We start from the raw sequence: 19,224 nt of genomic DNA, 5'->3' as shown, positions 1-19,224 counted from the left end.
CTGTGGAAATTGTCATTTCCAAAAATGATGCTTCAACATCAGAAATGCTGATTGGTTATTCCCAAATTATTGATTTCAGAAATGCTTTTCTGAACAAACATTGCTGGAGCATAGCCAAAAGATATGTAATATTGTAAATTAAGCAGGTTTTCCCCACCCGCATGATTAGAGGTTCCCACATTTTTTTAATTTCCCTCGTAATTTGATATTTAAGATGTAATTCCTGGGAAGCCATATTGTCTTTCTGATTAAATGTTGTTGCTCTAAGAGTCTCTGAAATTTTTTTTATTATTATTGTTGTTTGTTTTGGCTGAACACGGTAATCCTTCTGATTCTTTTTAAAAATGTTTTTAGAATTCCAATTCTGTCCTTTTGGGGGGGTTTTTTGTGTTTTTTACATAGCATTACAAAATTCATTAAAAGTAATTCAAACAGTTGTGTACTGAAATGATTTCTTAGACATTTCTTTCTTGATTACTTTTATAGGTACTTAGAAAATTTCGAGCACATGAGACCAACTTACTTATTGCTACTAGTATTGTTGAAGAGGGTGTTGACATACCAAAATGCAATTTGGTGGTTCGTTTTGATTTGCCCACAGAATACCGTTCCTATGTGCAGTCCAAAGGAAGAGCCAGGGCACCAATCTCAAATTACATCATGTTAGCAGACACAGACAAAATCAAAAGTTTTGAAGAAGATCTTAAAACCTACAAAGCAATTGAGAAGGTATGTATCCAAAGGAACATACTTCTTGGTTAGCATAGTAGTAAAAAAAAAAAAAAATAGCCTGTTTCTCACATTCTGTTCTTAAAATGTTAAGATCCTCAGAAACAAATGCTCAAAGTCTGTTGATACTAGTGAAACTGAAACCGAATCCATCGTGGATGATGATGATATCTTTCCACCCTATGTGTTGAGGCCAGATGATAGCAGTCCAAGAGTTACAATTAACACTGCGATTGGACACATCAATAGGTATGAGGCAAATTCACTTTTTTCTACTGAAGTTCTCCATTGACTCACAAAACAGGGCAGCGTAAGGCAGTGCACTGAAAACTTCCCCATAACACTCTACCAACATGCTTCAACTCTATTCTGAATGAGATCACCTCTGAGTTAGAGAGGGCAGGCCTGCTGTCAGATCCATTCAGTCCTTGTCTGAGACTGGTATCCTTGTTGGCAGTTCTGATGATTGGTATTAGTGATGTGGATTCCCTTTCTACTAAGAACTACCCAGGGATATGAACATAACATGACTGATGTGTACTCCCATTGCTTAATGCATTGCTGGAATGTACTGAGTTACTATGGTGATATGGGCTGTATAAAAACCTTTATAAAATAGAGACCACCAACACATTTAATAAAGTCCACCATTCAGCCATCAAATGGGAAGAGATGTAGTTGCTTTTGACAGTGCCAAATTTTAAAGAAGTGCTATAGTTGAGGGGGGCCACATAAAATCCTCTCACTCACATTTCTGGTGTTTATGATCTGCTGTATTATTTTAAAAAGGGTATTGGATGACAACATTAAATCATTTTACTTTACTAAATATTAATTTTGGGAAATTCAAGAGATAGGCAGGACTAAAATCTTCCATACTTCCTGCATTAGTAATTTGAGAGTCCCTGTAAGCTGTAAATAGGATCTTGCTTTTGGATTTAGAAAGATAGGCTTTTTAAAATCTATTGTCAAATTAGGTACTGCGCAAGATTACCAAGCGATCCATTTACTCATCTGGCTCCTAAGTGTAAAACCCGAGAACTGCCTGATACTACATTTTATTCAACTCTCTACCTGCCAATCAACTCACCTCTTCGAGCCTCTATTGTTGTAAGTACTTGGTATGGGGATGGAAATAAGTGAATTATGTATGTATATATACCTGAATGAATTTTCCATTGGTATTAATTAGTAGCCAGCATATATGCTCTTTTCTTTTGCTGTAACACACACTGTAACTACCTGCAGACCACTTCTGCTTCTTTTGTTTGTAGTCTGTTTTCTCAGCAACTTCCTTTCATTGTACATCCCAAAGACTTTTGCTGCTTTTCCCTCAGCCTCATGAGCAAATAAGCCGCAAATAAGCCACACATTTGCTTATTTGAGTTGTGGGATGTGCTCCAGATTTATTTATTTATTTATTTCTGCACTTTGCATAGGCAGTATAAGAGTTGATATTGTTTTTTAAAACAGTAACTCCTTTGTGTTGAGTTTTAATGTCTGTTCTTTCTGAGTTTATGAAACCATTATAATGTTTGTTAAGTTCTCACCATTTAAATATATTGGTAAACTATGTACTGTTAAAGATAGATTTAAGATATTTTGTGAAATATTTTGTAGGGTCCTCCAATGAGTTGTGCAAGACTGGCTGAGAGAGTGGTAGCTCTTATTTGCTGTGAAAAGCTTCACAAAATTGGTAAGTGTCTTTGAAAACAAGGATCTCTTTGGTTAAGGGGAAAAAGTCTTTATATTGAGGCATTTGGAAAGTTGTAGGTAAAGACTTCTGTCATCTATAATATGGTAGAGGAATTCATGGTTTAACCCCCATTGCACAATGTTCTGTGATGTGATCATATAATGAAATAATTTAACATGCATCCATGTAGAGGTGTAGAGTTAAGGTTGTCAAGGGAATCTCACCACTGAATTTCTGTGGTTTTTAAAATGGTAAATTCAATATCAGTTGCGGTAACATAACTTTTGACATGGAATATGGTTTTTATACAGGAAAAAAATTTCAATGTCAGCTAGCAAATCACATTTCAGAGTTCTAGTGTAATTTGAGAGCTGTATTTCTCAGCCATGAGATAACCATAGAATATGATTTTTCTAAAAGTTCATTGTAACAGCATTTGTTATGTACAATCCAAAATTCAATGCTTTAAGAGGAGGCTTCTCTAGTTAACTACAAAATATTTATCAGAACTCTAAATTCTTCAAGTGCTGGTCCCTATGTGTGTTCAGTATGTGAGTGTGCATGTGCACGATACACCTGAATCCAGAAAAAATCTTGCAAATAGTGACCATTGGTCTGCCTCTGAGCCCAGGTTCCCTTTGGGCTCTGCACCAAGGATATAAGGGGAGGTGTGGACTGACTCCTCCAGTTCCTTCGTACCACTACATGGCCTCAGTCAGAATCCTCCAGTGTCTGGAGCTATCCTCACATCGAGTTTGTCTTCATCTTGTAAATATAATTGTATATATTTTAAGTGCTTTTATAGTTTTCTGTATAGGTAGTGTAGCTTAGTTCCTCATCTGGTGGGGAACCCTCTCTGTCTCCCCTTTTGGGAGTAGGACTATGTCAGAATTTCGGGATTCAAAAACTCTCTATCCTGCCTTTGCTCTTTCTTGGTCAGTGATGACCACCTAAGATCCCTCTTGGCTGCGTGGCCGCACAGCAGCTTATTAAGAGCTGCGCAGGGCTGCGGCGGAGAAAGCACCTCAGCCCAGGTGCTGCTGTGGGGAGAGAGAGGGGACGGGGGGAGGAGTCCTCTCCCTGCTGTAGCCCCAGAGCAGCCTGCACTCCAAAACCTCATCCCTGGGCCCCATCCTAGAGCCCTCACCCTTCCTGCACCCAAACCCCCTGTCCCAGCCCCCTTCTGGACCCCAGAGCCTGCACCCCCAGCCAGAGTCCTCCCCCCTGCACCCCAACCCTCTACCCCTCCCTGAACCCCTTCCCACGTTCCGAACCCCTTCCCACGTACCAAACCCCTCAGTCCCACCCTGCCACCTGAACTCTATGTGCACCAATATGGAGGTGAGGAAAAATTAGAGGGAACACTGATGACCACCCATGCTGTCTTTACTGCCTTGGGGAAGTTCACGTCTCCTCCAAGTCCAATATTTGTTGCTTCTTCCCACCCCAGACCAAAGATAGACGAGAGGAAGTATCTCATGGAGAAAGCCCTGTTAGATCCAGGCTGGGGAGACACCTTTGTACATTGACTGGAGGCTTTGAGCAGTTCTTCTCAGAGTATGAGCTCTGGAGCAGAGGCTGGATCAGTTAAATCTAAAGACCTGTTGCCTTGGACCTCTCATAAGAGTGAGGGGAACTCTTTCAAGCATAAGAACAGACCATCCCCCGTCTAAGTAGCCTTCTCAGAGAAGGGATCCTCCCAGTGTCCTTCCAAATCAGGTGAGTCTTTGCTTGTCAGTCTGCCGAAGCCTTTTGACCACAAAGGGAAAGCGTACAAAATGAAAGCTTCCATGATACCGGTACCAACATCGGTGCTGACCACAACCTTAAAGAGTCAAAGTACCATCAGCTGCCAGTACTGAGGAGCGCCAGATGGGATCCTCTCTGCCCAGCTGTACCAACCCGGTTCTGAAAGCACCCACCAACAACTAAGTCTGTCATGGCATTGGATCCAGCAGAACTGACAACCAGGACTGTTTGTACTCCAGAATGGACTGAGACATACACTACACCAGAGGATATCTTCATCCTCCTGGACTCGCAATTTCCTCTACTTTTTAGCGTAGTCTTTCTGAGGACCATATTGACCCCAGAAAGGGACACCACTTCAAGAAGGAGGAGTCACTCCCCTATTCCATCCATAAGCCAGTCTTTTCTTCCACTGGTACTGACAGTACTGCTGATGGAACTGGATCTGCCTTTGCCATAGACTAAATGCGATGCCCAAGGCAAACCATCATCTTCTCAACCTATGGAGGTTATCGCAGACAGGACTTTGAGAGTGTCTTGGACCTGTTCTCTGCACAAACATGGTTCCCCTCCAAGAGAGCACTGGTACCCACTGTCCTGAGGTCCATCCCAACCAGTCTTCAACCCTTCATACTGGCCCCTTGGCATCCATGGGACCCTTACCAAATCCATGCACGCAACCAGAGTCTCCCCATCCTTCTCCTACTAGACAACAGCAGCCAGCTCTGCAGAAGTATATGGAAGAGGAAGATGATGAACTGGATCCTCTGGTACTAGCAGTGCCAACAGGCATATCATCTTCCTCACCTGATGAGGTAGTTACCCTGTCTTTGCTCTCACCCAGTGACCCTAGGTAATACCAAGCACTATTGGAGACATTGGCAGCAGAGCTTCAAATTCCATTAGAGGATGTTCAAGATATGCAGCACAAACTCTTGAACATGTGACAGCCCGCCGGACCCAATTGGGTAGCATCCCTGTGAATGAGGCCATTATGGAGGCCAGCTAAAGTGGTATGGCGTACACCAGCAACTTGTATCCCTACTCCTAAGGGGAAGAACTCTTGTTCATTGGCCCTACCCCTAACTCCCTAATAGTGCAAGCAGCCATGAAAAGATCCAGGAAGCAACACCCAGGAACTACCCATACGTACAAGGTAGTTCAACGCCTTGACCTGAGGAGGAAGGTATTCACATCCATCAGTCTCCAGTTGAAAATTTCTAACTACCAGGCCCTTTTATGAACTATGCAATGTTACTGGAGTTCAAAGATAAAACTCCTCAAGGAGGACAGGGCTCAATTCCAGGCCCTTTTTGAGGAAGGTGGACTTGTGGCAAAACCTCACTGTAAGCTGCAGTGGAAGCAGCTGATACTGCATCAAGATCTATGGCAACCACAATAGTAATGTGCCAGGAGTCATGGCTCCACTCTTCAGGGTTCCCAAGAGAGATTCAGAACACCATTGAGGAGTTTCCTTGTAATGAAACTAGTCTCTTTAATGAGAAGACAGACAAGTCTTTGCACTTCTTAAACTGCAGGTCAGCCCACTGCCCGCTAGGCATTTATTCTCTGGGCCTGAAGAGGAAACACCATAAATGACCATATAAGCCAACACCTCTTTCCTTAGCCTTTCTATCACCGATGACCTTACAAAACTACGCGACAAGCAACAAAAGGTGCAGAAATCAAGATATGCAGTCTCATCCATATCAGTGACAGCTACCCAACCTCAGCTACCAGCTAAACTATAGAGTGAGTGCCACCTCAGCATCAAGGGAAAGGGTTCTATTCCAACTGTTTCATATTTCCCAATAAAAAGGGAGGCTGGAGGGATTATTGACCTGCATCAGCTAAATACCTTTATTTACAAATTAAAATTCTGCATGGTTACATTGGCATCAATAACTACTTCCTTGGAAAAAGACACATGGTTCACAGCTCTCCACATAAAAGATGTTTGCTTTCATGTGATCATCCACCTGTCCCGCAGAAGGTTCCTCAGTTTTCTGGTAGGTCAGGAACACTGTGAATACAGGGAACTCCTGCACAATTTGGCAGCAGCACCCAGAGTCTTTGCAAAGGTCTTTCCAGTGGTGGGAGCAAAGATGAGATGAAACAGCTACACTATCTTCCTGTACTTGGATGACTGGCTTTAAACAAGTAGACAATGCCTAGGAGCTCTGATGGCAACCTCGTCATTACTGGGTTTTGGCATCCTTGGTGATCTGCATAAAAAAAAAATCTGTCCTGATTCCCATGCAAATCAGAAACTCTATAGGGGTGACCCTGGACTCAACTACAGCAAGGGCCTACTTTCCCGTGGACAGATTCCATGCCATGAGCAGTCTAATAAACCAAGTCACACTCAGATGTCGAATGGTCAGGTGGGCCTGCAATGGTCAGGTCGAATGGTCAGGTGGGCCTGCAATGCATTCCTTCCATTTATATAATCCCAACATTTCTGGATAAGGAAGGACCTACTAACTCAAGAAAGCAGCAGGGTCAGGCATCCCAACCCAGATTCTCTTCACCTCACGGCTTGGTATTTGGATAGTTTTCAAACCCAAAGCATTCATGTTTGGCAGTTGAACTATTCTGAATAATAGCAGGAAAGATTCTACCAGAAGATGTTACCTAGCCACAGGGAGGAATTTGTATATCTGGTCACAACAGATTCAGTATGGTCAGAGTCAGCAGATATTCCTGCTATTTTAAGACATCGAGTCTCTATATTAGCTTTCTGTGGCCTCACCTAGCAGCATCCGTGCATGCCATCCTCTGATTGATAGCTACTCTATCTTTACTCATTCGGTATCAACCAGATTCCTAAACGGTTTGACCAAGGCCTATCCACCAGTAATGAAGCCAATGCCACAACAAGACCTCAGTTTTGTACTTTCAGCACTTACCAGGCCACCTGTAGAACCATTGGCCATGTGCTTAATGTCCTACTTATCAAGGAAGGTCGCCTTCCTGGTTGCCATTCTGCTGGCCAGGAGGGTGAGTGAGCTGGGGACTCTTATGGCTGACCCACCCTATACTACATTTCACAAAGATATAGTATCCTTTCTCCTTCATCTGAAATTCATCCCAAATTAGTTTCCAAATTCTACATAAACTAATCAATTCACTTACCAGTATTCTTCCCAAAGCCTCACGCCTCCAGCAAAGACAGGAGACTTCTTTGTCTTGAGCTCAGATGAGCACTGTGTTCTACGTGCAAAGAATGAAATCTTTTAGGAAATCACCTGGACCGTTCATTGTTTTTGCTTGACCTCATGCTTGTTCTGCTATATCTTCTCAGAGACTATAATGGAATGTCTACACTGCAATTAAAAACCTGTGACTGGCCCATGCTAGCTGACTCGGGCTCATGGGCCTCGAGGTAAGGGGCTGTTTAATTGCGGTGTAGACTTCTAGGCTCAGACTAGAGCCTGGTCTGCAGAACCCTCTGAGATGGGAGGGTCCCAGAGTTCGGGCTGCAGCCTGAGCCCAAATGTCTATTCCACAAACAGCCCTGTGAGCCTTAGTCAGCTGGCATGGGCCAGCATGGATTCACCAAGGGAAGGTCATGCCTGACTAATCTAATCGCCTTTTATGATGAGATTACTGGTTCTGTGGATGAAGGGAAAGCAGTGGATGTATTGTTTCTTGACTTTAGCAAAGCTTTTGACACGGTCTCCCACAGTATTCTTGTCAGCAAGTTAAGGAAGTATGGGCTGGAAGAATGCACTATAAGATGGGTAGAAAGCTGGCTAGATTGTCGGGCTCAACGGGTAGTTATCAATGGTTCCATGTCTAGTTGGCAGCCGGTATCAAGTGGAGTGCCCCAAGGGTCGGTCCTGGGGCCGGTTTTGTTCAATATCTTCATAAATGATCTGGAGGATGGTGTGGATTGCACTCTCAGCAAATTTGCGGATGATACTAAACTGGGAGGAGTGGTAGATACGCTGGAGGGGAGGGATAGGCTACAGAAGGACCTAGACAAATTGGAGGATTGGGCCAAAAGAAATCTGATGAGGTTCAATAAGGATAAGTGCAGGGTCCTGCACTTAGGACGGAAGAACCCAATGCACAGCTACAGACTTGGGACCGAATGGCTAGGCAGCAGTTCTGCGGAAAAGGACCTAGGGGTGACAGTGGATGAGAAGCTGGATATGAGTCAGCAATGTGCCCTTGTTGCCAAGAAGGCCAATGGCATTTTGGGATGTATAAGTAGGGGCATAGCGAGCAGATGGAGGGACGTGATCGTTCCCCTCTATTCGACATTGGTGAGGCCTCATCTGGAGTACTGTGTCCAGTTTTGGGCCCCACACTTCAAGAAGGATTTGGATAAATTGGAGAGAGTCCAGCGAAGGGCAACAAAAATGATTAGGGGTCTGGATCACATGAGTTATGAGGAGAGGCTGAGGGAGCTGGGATTGTTTAGCCTGCAGAAGAGAAGAATGAGGGGGGATTTGATAGCTGCTTTCAACTACCTGAAAGGGGGTTCCAAAGAGGATGGCTCTAGACTGTTCTCAATGGTAGCAGATGACAGAACGAGGAGTAATGGTCTCAAGTTGCAGTGGGGGAGGTTTAGATTGGATATTAGGAAAAACTTTTTCACTAAGAGGGTGGTGAAACACTGGAATGCGTTACCTAGGGAGGTGGTAGAATCTCCTTCCTTAGAGGTTTTTAAGGTCAGGCTTGACAAAGCCCTGGCTGGGATGATTTAACTGGGATTTGGTCCTGCTTCGAGCAGGGGATTGGGCTAGATGACCTTCTGGGGTCCCTTCCAACCCTTATATTCTATGATTCTATGAAGTGCAGTGCAGCCATACCTTGCATGGATTTTTTTAATCAGTTAGCACATCTATTCCACGAGAGCACAGAAAGCCTAAGTAGCTTCTCTCAGAGAAGACCCTCTACTGGACATTTAAAGTGGCAACCTGGAGTTCCAGCAACACTTTCGGAAAGCATTATGTATTGGCCCAAGACTCTTCTGCTGACATAGCCTTTGGAGCTGCAGTGTTGCAAGCATATAGACCACCTGCATCCTCGTATCCCCCTCCTCTTTGAATACTATTTGTCAGCAATCGTGTGGAATACAATAGGGACTAGTGCACAAAAAAGAAATGGAGATTAATTACCTGTAACTGGAAGTTCTTCAAGACGTGTTCCTATCTCTATTCCACTACATACCCTCCTTCCCTGCCGTCCCAGCTTTGAATTACAACTGGATTTGTGGTAGAGAAAGAACTGGAGAGGCATTGGTCTGCACTTCCACTTATATCCCCAGTGCAGAGCACTAGGGGAGCCAGGGCGCAGGCACGGAACAATAGACACTATTTGCAATATTTTTCTGGTCTCAAGCTCATGATGTGCATGCGTACCCACATCTGGAATGTAGTCAGGGACCACACATCTCGAAGAACTTCCAGTTAAAAGTCAGTAATTTCCATTTCTAAAGAGGGCAAAGCAGGTTTTCTCTGAGCCATAGAACATAGTCAAAAAAACGAAAAGGTCATGCTGACTTTAGCTGTAGTGCTGCTTGTAAATATGTCATAAGTACATTTCTTTATTACAGTGTGTTTTGTAAACCAACATCCCATAGAATATTGCTAGATGTGCTCTAAACCAGTACAGAAAGTCTGTACATTCCCAAAGAAAAGGGAGTAAGAAATCCTGGGTGGTAGACATTACTGTGTGCAAATTAGTCCAATCAAGTAATTCAGTCCCAGGCTGCCTTTAATTGGTGTGGGAAGTTGATTTTTCCGTGACAACTTCAGCATAGGGAGAATATTTATTTAAAATTTTTATTTTAAATGTACTTCGGAAATCTTAGAATTCTGCCATCAGTATTATTTTTACTCAGAACAAATTAGCAGCTTTAACTGGTAAGAGGTTAATGTGTGCATGGTATCATGATTAGCAAGTTCTCGCTACTATTTAGTGAGGTCACCTAAATATTGTGTAGCCTCTAAGGGTATGTTTACACTGTAATTGGACACCCATGGCTGGCCCGTGCCAGCTGGCTCGGACTCAGGGGCTTGGGCTGTTTAATGGCAGTGCAGATGTTCAGGCTTGAGCTGCAGCCTGAGCTCTGGGACGCTCCTACCTCACTGGGTATTACAGCCTGGGCTCTAGTCCGAACCCTAACGTCTACACCAGTTAAACGGCCCTTAGCCCAAGCCCTGAGCCGGCATGGGCCAGCTGCAGATTTTTAATTGCAGTGTAGACATACCCTCAAATTCATCTTGCAGGTTATAATGGTAGTTATTCCATTGAATGAACACAGCTAATCTATAATATCTGAAGAATTGAAATGTGATTATTAATACTACTACTCACCTGTACTCATTAATAAAATTAGGTGAACTGGATGACCACTTGATGCCGGTTGGAAAAGAAACGGTTAAGTATGAGGAGGAGCTTGATTTACATGATGAAGAAGAAACCAATGTTCCAGGAAGACCAGGATCTACAAAACGAAGGCAGTGCTACCCTAAAGCTGTTAGTATCATTCATTGCTGTCCACATCTAAAATCTAATATATTCTATTATAGTCTGGAAATAAGACAAGCTTTCTAAGTTTAAGTCTCTAACTTGTCTGACAAAGGGGTGTTTTTCAAATGAAGGTTTTATTTTAAGGTGTGTCCAGGTTCCTTCCCCACTCTGAACTCTAGGGTACAGATGTGGGGACCTGCATGAAAACCCCCTAAGCTTATTTTTACCAGCTTAGGTTAAAACTTCCCCAAGGTATAAACTATTTTGCCTTTTGTCCTTGGACTTTATTGCTGCCACCACCAAGCGTCTAACAGATATATAACAGGGAAAGAGCCCGCTTGGAAATGTCTTTCTCCTCAAAATCCTCCCCAAATCCTACACCCCCTTTCCTGGGGAAGGCTTGATAAAAATCCTCACCAATTTGCATAGGTGAACACAGACTCAAACTCTTGGATCTTAAGAACAAGGAAAAAGCAATCAGGTTCTTAAAAGAAAAATTTTAATTCTTAGAAAAAAAGTAAAAGAATCACCTCTGTAAAATCAGGATGGTAAATACCTTACAGGGTAATCAGATTCAAAACATAGAGAATCCCTCTAGGCAAAACCTTAAGTTACAAAAAGACACAAAAACCTGAACATACATTCCATTCATCACAACTTATTTTATCAGCCATTTAAACAAAACAGAATCTAACGCATATCTAGCTAGATTACTTACTAAGTTCTAAGACTCCATTCCTGTTCTGTTCCCGGCAAAAGCATCACACAGACAGAGAGAGCCTTTGTTTATCTCTGCCCCCCCCAGCTTTGAAAGTATCTTGTCTCCTCATTGGTCATTTGGTCAGGTGCCAGCGAAGATATCCTAGCTTTTTAACCCTTTACAGGTGAAAGGGTTTTTCCTCTGGCCAGGAGGGATTTTAAAGGTGTTTACCCTTCCCTTTATATTTATGGCAAGGTGTGTTTCAAACTTTTTAGCAGGATGGTCTTTACATTACAAAATATATAGTACAGACTTCTAGCTGCATGTTTGTCTCCCTTTTAGAGAAAAGAGGGTAGGTACTAGCTGTCAAGGTGAATCTGTTCAGAGGAATGAAAAATGTTTTGCATGCTAGCTAGCACTCTCTTTTTTTTTTTTTTTTTTTAATTAGCTAGTTGCATTTTATCTCATGTATAATTACTATTATATTATAGCTTTCAAAGCTGGTTGAAAGAAACAAAAAGAAATTGTGACATTTTGGATGAAGTCTTTTCCCTGTTTTTTTTTTTTCTTTTGAAAAAAAATTGTCTAGTTGTAATATCCAGACAGTTTTTCTTCTGTACATCACAAAGATAGCTCTCTGTCCCTGATGGAGTCTTGAAAATCATGGACCAAATTCTCTGTTATACCAGTGCAATTCTGTTGAAGTCAGTGAAGTTTCACTAATGTAATTGAGTGGAAAACTTGTCCCAAAGAAACTAACTAGTGTCAGAAGAAGTTTGTGTAAAAAAAACAAAACAAAACTTCAGCATCCAGTTCAATATGTCAAAGTATAGAAAGTAAAGAATTTCTTTTTCTAAAGTCTGTGAAATGAAGTCATGTGACTCAAAGACTGTTGTTGTGGTGTTAGTAATTTTGACTTTTGGACATTTCCAGAGGCAGAACTCGCTGCTTTTTTATTAATTTCAGATATTTAATTTTGATTTAAAGGTTTACCATTTGAGCATGGAACATCAAATTCTTTCGGTTTGAACCGTAGGTTGGTAAAGATCACTTTTTTCAAATAGAGATTTATTAAGGCACAGTGTTGGTATAAGTCATGTTATTTCATAAACATGTTTATCACTTTACAGGAATATTCTTTTATTAGATTTATTTAACATAATATATAATAGGATAACTAGTGCAGAGTTGAACTTTCACTTTAACAGAACAGGTTTGTTATAAGCTGCATTCTTCATCATGGAAAGTTCCACAGATCCGTTATGATGGGTCTTCAACCTGCTTCCATGGATGTAGAAACAGACCTGACAGTCACTGGTAGCAGAAGAAAGCCCCATTCCCTGAAATTCCTTCCAGAGGATTGATAATTAGTAGTACAGGGTATATCCTTTCAACCAGTGAATTTTGTAGCTGCTCAGGAGGGCCATGGCAACCTCAATTAAAAACAGAGCCAAGAGACTGGAAAAGCAACCCAAAGGTTCTACCATATGCACCAGCTCAGATCCAACCTGGTGTCTGTCCCAAAAATAGACTTGGTGCACACACATATCTCACTCTTCTCCATCAAGGACTTGGTGATCCCAGCTGAGGGAGATTCTTCCACCAAAAAGACACCATAGATGGGAGAGTGGACTCCTTAATCAGAAGGAATTGCAAGGTGACTGTGGACATCCACAACCTCTGTGTACTCCACAAGAGAAGTTTTGAGTCATCTTTCTGGAAAAATTCTTTATCAGCAGCCTTCCGTCATATCTAGGGATATTCTCTTGCTCTCATCCAGAGCAGTGAGATACAATATAGTATCATGTAGGCATATATATCCTCAATCGTAGAGAATATTTGTCAGGTAAATCAGCTTCTGGCAATTCCCACACACTCCAGTGGGAAGCTTTTTGGAAATCAATGGATAAGGTAGTCACAGTCATCGGAAAAGTCTAGGGAAAACTTGACCCTAGTCAGATATTATAGAAAGGAATATAGATAACATGAAATTTTAAGTCCCAGAAGTACAACAAAAGAGAGGACCTCTTCAGAAGCAGTAGATTGAACAGTCCAGTGTAAATGGGGAAAACCTATTTCCTACAGCACTAAGAACCTGTTCATCAGTTTGAACCACTGGAAGAGGTATTGTCATATTTCCTTTCCATCAGAGTGCCCTTCCCAATATCTGTTACCTCAGTAAGGTGACCTTTTGCAATATGGAGTGTGCTCAAAAGGCTCAGTAAAATACCTGTCATTCTGAGAAGATGATTTTTCAAACTGGCACAAAGAAAACTGTTTTTTTCATAGAAATCAAGAATTTTTCCCATGTTTTTGTCCCAACTCTGCATCTGGAAAAGAAGCTTTAGCACATTTCAGATTTACAAGAAGTACTCAGGGTTTTTTATGTAAAAGCCAGGGGATATCTAAAACATCTAGTTTTTTGATTAATCGAGATGGAGTATTTTTCACCCCTGCAAAATAGTAGATCTTACTCTTCTATCAAATATCAAATCCTATTTCTTAAGAGCAACGATGAGCACATGAGCAGAGAAGTTATATGGTTCCTACAAGGAGAGCTGGAAGTCAGTCACCTGATCACCATAAATACATACATTCACAGAAATCCACAAATTGGTCATCCAAACTTCAGCCAGTGTCATTTTAGGCAGAAGAATTCTGTGGCCTAATGCCACAGCCAAGGAAAGATGGGGGGTAGATATAGTTTGCCTCATTTTTTGGTGTACAAAAGTAAAGATTGAACTTGCTTCTCATTCTGAAGACATACTACTGAGAAAATCCTAGTGCAGTGGGTCTTTGAATCTTAGCAGATTAAGAATGGGAAGACTTATCCAACCTTTATATAAAAACTGCCTTTATTTGAGAAATAAGGACCATAGAGTCTGGACAGAAGGGCTTATCCAGAGATGGATAGAGATGTAAAATGGTATTCAAAGCTTTCATTTTATTCGTAGGGAAGATTATTCTGGTGCTCTGCAGTAGAAGAGACTTTTGTTTTTCAATGTAGAATTAACACAATTGTTAATTTAGGAAAGTAATAGTTGTCTCAGCTAGCAGGAAGTTCTGGGCATGAGGCATTCTGCTGCTGACTAATGACTGAGGTCTGGTTTTGCCCCCAACCTGCAAGTAGGCTGAAGACCAGTATTAATGGGTCTTGCTGTTCAAAAAAAAAAAAAGGGGGGGGGGGGGAGATTCAGGTTAGTTTGGGTGAATTTTCCTGTTCTACCTTTTAGAAACATATTTCCAAAGGTTTTAAAAAGTATAATAATTTTGTTTCATACCAGTCTCAACAGATCTTATGAAATATTTGTTCTAGGAATGAAAATTTAAGTGAAGTTTGTTGAAATAGTCATATTAATGTATTTTCCTCTCTTTGATTGTAGATTCCAGAATGTTTGAGAGATAGTTACCCCAAACCTGATCATCCCTGTTATCTGTATGTAATAGGAATGGTGTTAACTACCCCTTTGCCTGACGAGCTCAACTTTAGGAGGCGAAAGCTGTATCCTCCTGAGGATACAACAAGATGCTTTGGAATACTGACAGCCAAACCTATACCTCAGGTAATGAATCTGACTTTCTCTTACCCCTTCTGTGCCTGACAGTTCTTCTACCGTTCATGACTCAAAGCACTGAGGCAGGCCAGAGACCAGACCACATGTCAACTCTGCCTTCCTGGAGAAATCTTGAAAACTGGATCTCCAATTATCATAGAGTATTGTGTACAGTTATTTCCACAGTTTAACTTCTTCCTATCAAACTTTCCTCATTGTCATTTTATATTCTCTGATTAAGAATACCAAATTCTTCTTCTGAGGTAGGACATTTCTGACTAGCCTCGTCTGAGCTGAAAATGGGAGACAAGGCTAAGCACATGCTGAGGAAATACACCTCTTTCTGTGCTTTTTCCCAACCATCCATTGAGAGGGGATCTGTGCTTATATTGTGCTAAGAACAAATCATGTTCTGTTACCTGCTCAGAGGGTTTGTCCTCGCAATTCCAACCATGGCCCTGCACTCAGCAATATCACCAGCACTCCGCAGCTCCTTCAGCATCTCTGTAGCAGCAGGACTCTGTAACATCACAGTGCAGGGGTTATGGACACTTTTAGAGCTCTGCCACTCCCTCACTATAATGTCCACCTAGTATTCCTGGGGTACCTGTCCCACATTCATCAACTCCCTCGCTCCCAGAAGTCTTCATCTGACTATTGGTAAAGGTAATAACGTCTCCCTCCCCACAAATCATCCCATGGATGTTATGTTTTATAGGGTCGCAAGCCCCATTACACACCCACTTTCTCAGCAAACTCCTCCCCCGCTGCTGTTCAGACCCTTTGGGCCACTCATTTATAATTCTGTGCCTTTCTGGGCACAGAATCTTATCAGTCCGACTCTAGGAAACCGTAACTCCAGTTTCACTAGTGTCTGCTCTTTGTGCATCAGCTCGTGCACAGCATCACCACTGAGCCCGTTTCTGGCAATGGCTCTCCATGCCTGCCTCTTATAAAACTTGCTGACAAGTTGAGAAACAAGAGTAAAATCTTTCATGCTAGTTCTCATTAGCACAAGAAAAGAGATGATTGCATTGTTTCTGATTCAGATTCCAATCAATTCTGAAAGAAATAGTTAAGGATCAAATCCAGAAGAAAATGTCCTTCACCTAGTCTCTCTTCACAGGAGAGAATGAAATCCTCAGTGAAGACATGAGGATAGCACTACCCTTCTTATTGATAAGAAAATGCAGGGAAATTAAGAAACTCTAGAGAGAAGCCAAAATTTTAAAAGGGAACTTTATCAGGTAGCCCCTGCTCTCTAAAAAAGGGTCATTTTCTAGGTTAGAGAGAACGTAAACTTTTCTGAACAGTGAAACTGTCCCTGTATCAAAATGATGGCTTCCACTTGTGTTTCTGTATGTGTAAATTAATGTTCATTAATACCTAAATCCTGACTAAACATTAATCACTGTTTTATTGGGACAATTCTATTCTGGAAGAAGTATATATGGTATTTTCTAAGACATGTTTCAGTATCTAATTTTTGTTCTCTTTTGGTTTCTCTTTATGTACTTAGATTCCTCACTTTCCTGTGTACACACGTTCTGGAGAGGTTACTATATCTATTGAGCTAAAGAAGTCTGGTTTTATGTTGTCTTTACAAATGCTTGAGCTGATCACAAGACTTCACCAGTACATTTTCTCACACATTCTTCGGCTTGAGAAACCTGCACTAGAGTTCAGACCTACAGAAGCTGATTCAGCCTATTGTGTTCTACCTCTTAATGTTGGTAAGGATTGAGTTTCTTTAAATATTCCCTTTAGTTTGCTTTATAACAACAAACTAGTTACTTTAGTATTTTGTCATCCTTCAGAGTTATCATATTTCATATATAATTTAATATAGTAACAACAGCAGAAATATAATAGTATGCGGGTTTGATTCTGTTACCGTTCCTCACCTTTTTCAATTCTAAGTGTGCTTGAAATGAGTACAAATCATCTCTTAGCAGTATGTTTTCATGTGAACGAGGAAGGATCTAAAAGTATATAGGTGTGCTGTTATAAGTGGAAGGTTTACCTCAAGATTTTAGGGAAGAGGGGAGGCAAAGAGTGTGTTGACAGCAAATAGTCTACCCGAAAAGTAAGACTTTACAAGTTAAAAATAATACTGCTTCCAGTTTGGGAAACCCAACAAAATAAATTAAATATGTCTTTTCTTTTTAAGTTGATGACTCCAGCACTTTGGACATTGACTTTAAGTTTATGGAAGATATTGAAAAATCTGAAGCACGTACAGGCATTCCCAGTACAAAGTACACAAAAGAAACTCCATTTATTTTCAAATTAGAAGATTACCAGGATGCAGTTATCATTCCAAGGTGAGGATTGTATCATCTGTGACATTCGGAGTGTAGAAAATGTATCGGTATAAGTATTTGCCATATAAGTTATGTAACTAATGTATTGGATCAAAGCATATTTAGCATACACCATAAACCTGATGACATTTGATGATAAATTACATTATTTAATAATATAGAGTCGATGACAAGTTTGTGGTATGATTCATATAGAAATATAATACTGGGATTTTAATGTATTGTCACTAAAAAATCTGTTACATCCCCATAAGGAACAGTGCAAGTCACCACACAGCTTTCATAGTATTCTGCCAAAAGCTGCGACTCTATCAGCAGCTAGTTTACTGGAACTGTTTTAAATTGGGGAGACTGGTGGTGATCCTGTCTCTAGTTACATCTCCTTGATACTGAAGTCTTGCGAGAGCAGTCCCAAAGACCGAAAAGAATGACCCCCTCAGTGCAGCTCCATCAGCAGTAGCAATGATAGGAGTGATAGCGGAGACAAGCTGTGGCCACCAGTGTTTTAACCACCGTGTCATCTAAGCATGGCTTAATGACATGGGGGTAGATCCTAAACTGGCATAAATGTCATAGTTGTATTGACTTCAGTGAAACTAAGACATTTGATCCCAGCTAGGGATTTGCCCAATAAAACACAGTGGATGGTCTTCACTAACACCCCCTCTGTTGCTACCCCCAGTGGAACTGCATTGGTGGTAGTAACAATTGGAGACTTAGAAGTTCAGGAGGGGGAGACTTGAATTACACTCCTAGCGAGAATTATTTGTTGCCAACTAATAATAGCTAGGCAAGGTGGGGTGGACAACGTGGACTACTGACATAATTGAATATTCTGTCTCATTTGTTTGTATCTTAAAAGAGAAAACCTCTTAAAACCTGAAAATAGTGCATGTATTCAGTCTACATAAAACTGTGATAGAAATATGTGTTTATCACCCTTGTTATACCCCTGTTTGTTTGACTGCAAGGGATTGTCTCTTAACTATGTGTTTGTACAATGCCCAGAATCATTAGAGTACACATAATAAGTATGCAAGGGCTGATAAGATAAATGAGTTTTCTGAAGGCTGCTTTAACTTAAGCATCCACTTTTTTCCAGAATTTTGAAAAAAATAAAAAATCAGATGGTCCTGGAAAGTAACAGCCTTGTTTGCCGCTTTAGAATGAGGTTGAAAAGATTAAATAAATTATTAGAGATTTTACCTCATTTAGAGACGTCTACTCAGATGCGTAAATATTTAGATAGGAATTGAAAATGACAGACACATCAGAAACTAAGACCAAAGTGCCAAAAAAAAAATATGCAAATCTCCTCATAGTTAAGAATATATCTTGCTAGCTATCACAATTTGTGCAAAATGGTGTGTGAACATCACATTTACACTAGCTTTAAAGGGCAGGACTAAACGTCTTGAGTATTCCAGTGCTAGAAAATGAATATTTGAAACTTTTTCTACTTTTTAAGAAGGAAGAGGCCATAAATGGGTTGAGAACCAGACTCAAATGCCAAATGTACTATTGGTATAAGTTTGTATCATTCCAGCTTCTGTGGAACATTCACCTACTCTATGGGACAAACATCCTCCCATCTTTCTTCAAGGGATTTTTTAATTTTGCATTTGCCTTGTGGTGTTTTTGGTTTGTCTTGGGGATTTTTTTATTTATTTGAAATAACATATTCTTGTTGAAATAACAACAACAAAAATCTGTTTGTTTAAGCATTCTAAAATTGTGTGATAGGACCAATGTCTTTTTATAGAAAAGTTTAAACATATTTAAGAGCTTCTGAAAAATTTAAAACTGTTGGGACTAAATTTCTATATTGGTTAACAGAAATATTTATCATTTGTAAAATAAGTGCTCAGATTGAAGCAGATAGTCTAAAGTATATATTTATTGCATTATACATAACCCTTTTAAAATTTATACTTAATTTTATTAAAATTAGGTGTTCTGGGTTCCTATTTCTTCACAGAAAGTAAT

The 19,224-nt window shown here is 40.8% G+C and overlaps 1 protein-coding gene and 1 long non-coding RNA gene across 2 annotated transcripts in view; one reads left to right on the top strand and one right to left on the bottom strand.

Moving 5' to 3' along the window:
• Positions 1–19,224, top strand: part of DICER1 (dicer 1, ribonuclease III) — a 101,269-nt gene that overhangs the window by 66,602 nt on the left and 15,443 nt on the right. Inside the window, 8 exon segments of the mRNA XM_048853214.2 lie at positions 487–729; positions 824–978; positions 1,707–1,839; positions 2,350–2,425; positions 10,527–10,666; positions 14,744–14,923; positions 16,434–16,647; positions 17,085–17,238. Coding sequence (XP_048709171.2) covers positions 487–729; positions 824–978; positions 1,707–1,839; positions 2,350–2,425; positions 10,527–10,666; positions 14,744–14,923; positions 16,434–16,647; positions 17,085–17,238 — 1,295 coding nt within the window.
• On the bottom strand, positions 6,039–10,579 carry LOC142072576 (uncharacterized). Its single transcript, XR_012669045.1, has 3 exons — positions 10,505–10,579; positions 7,310–7,387; positions 6,039–6,399 (listed from the first exon to the last, which is right to left on the bottom strand). It is a non-coding gene; the product is annotated as an uncharacterized LOC142072576 (long non-coding RNA).

The sequence above is a fragment of the Caretta caretta genome, chromosome 6, assembly GCF_965140235.1.
Source record: "Caretta caretta isolate rCarCar2 chromosome 6, rCarCar1.hap1, whole genome shotgun sequence".
NCBI lineage: Eukaryota > Metazoa > Chordata > Testudines > Cheloniidae > Caretta > Caretta caretta.
The sequence above is the reverse complement of the archived record's forward strand: the minus strand, read 5'-3'. Positions and strand labels throughout refer to the sequence as shown.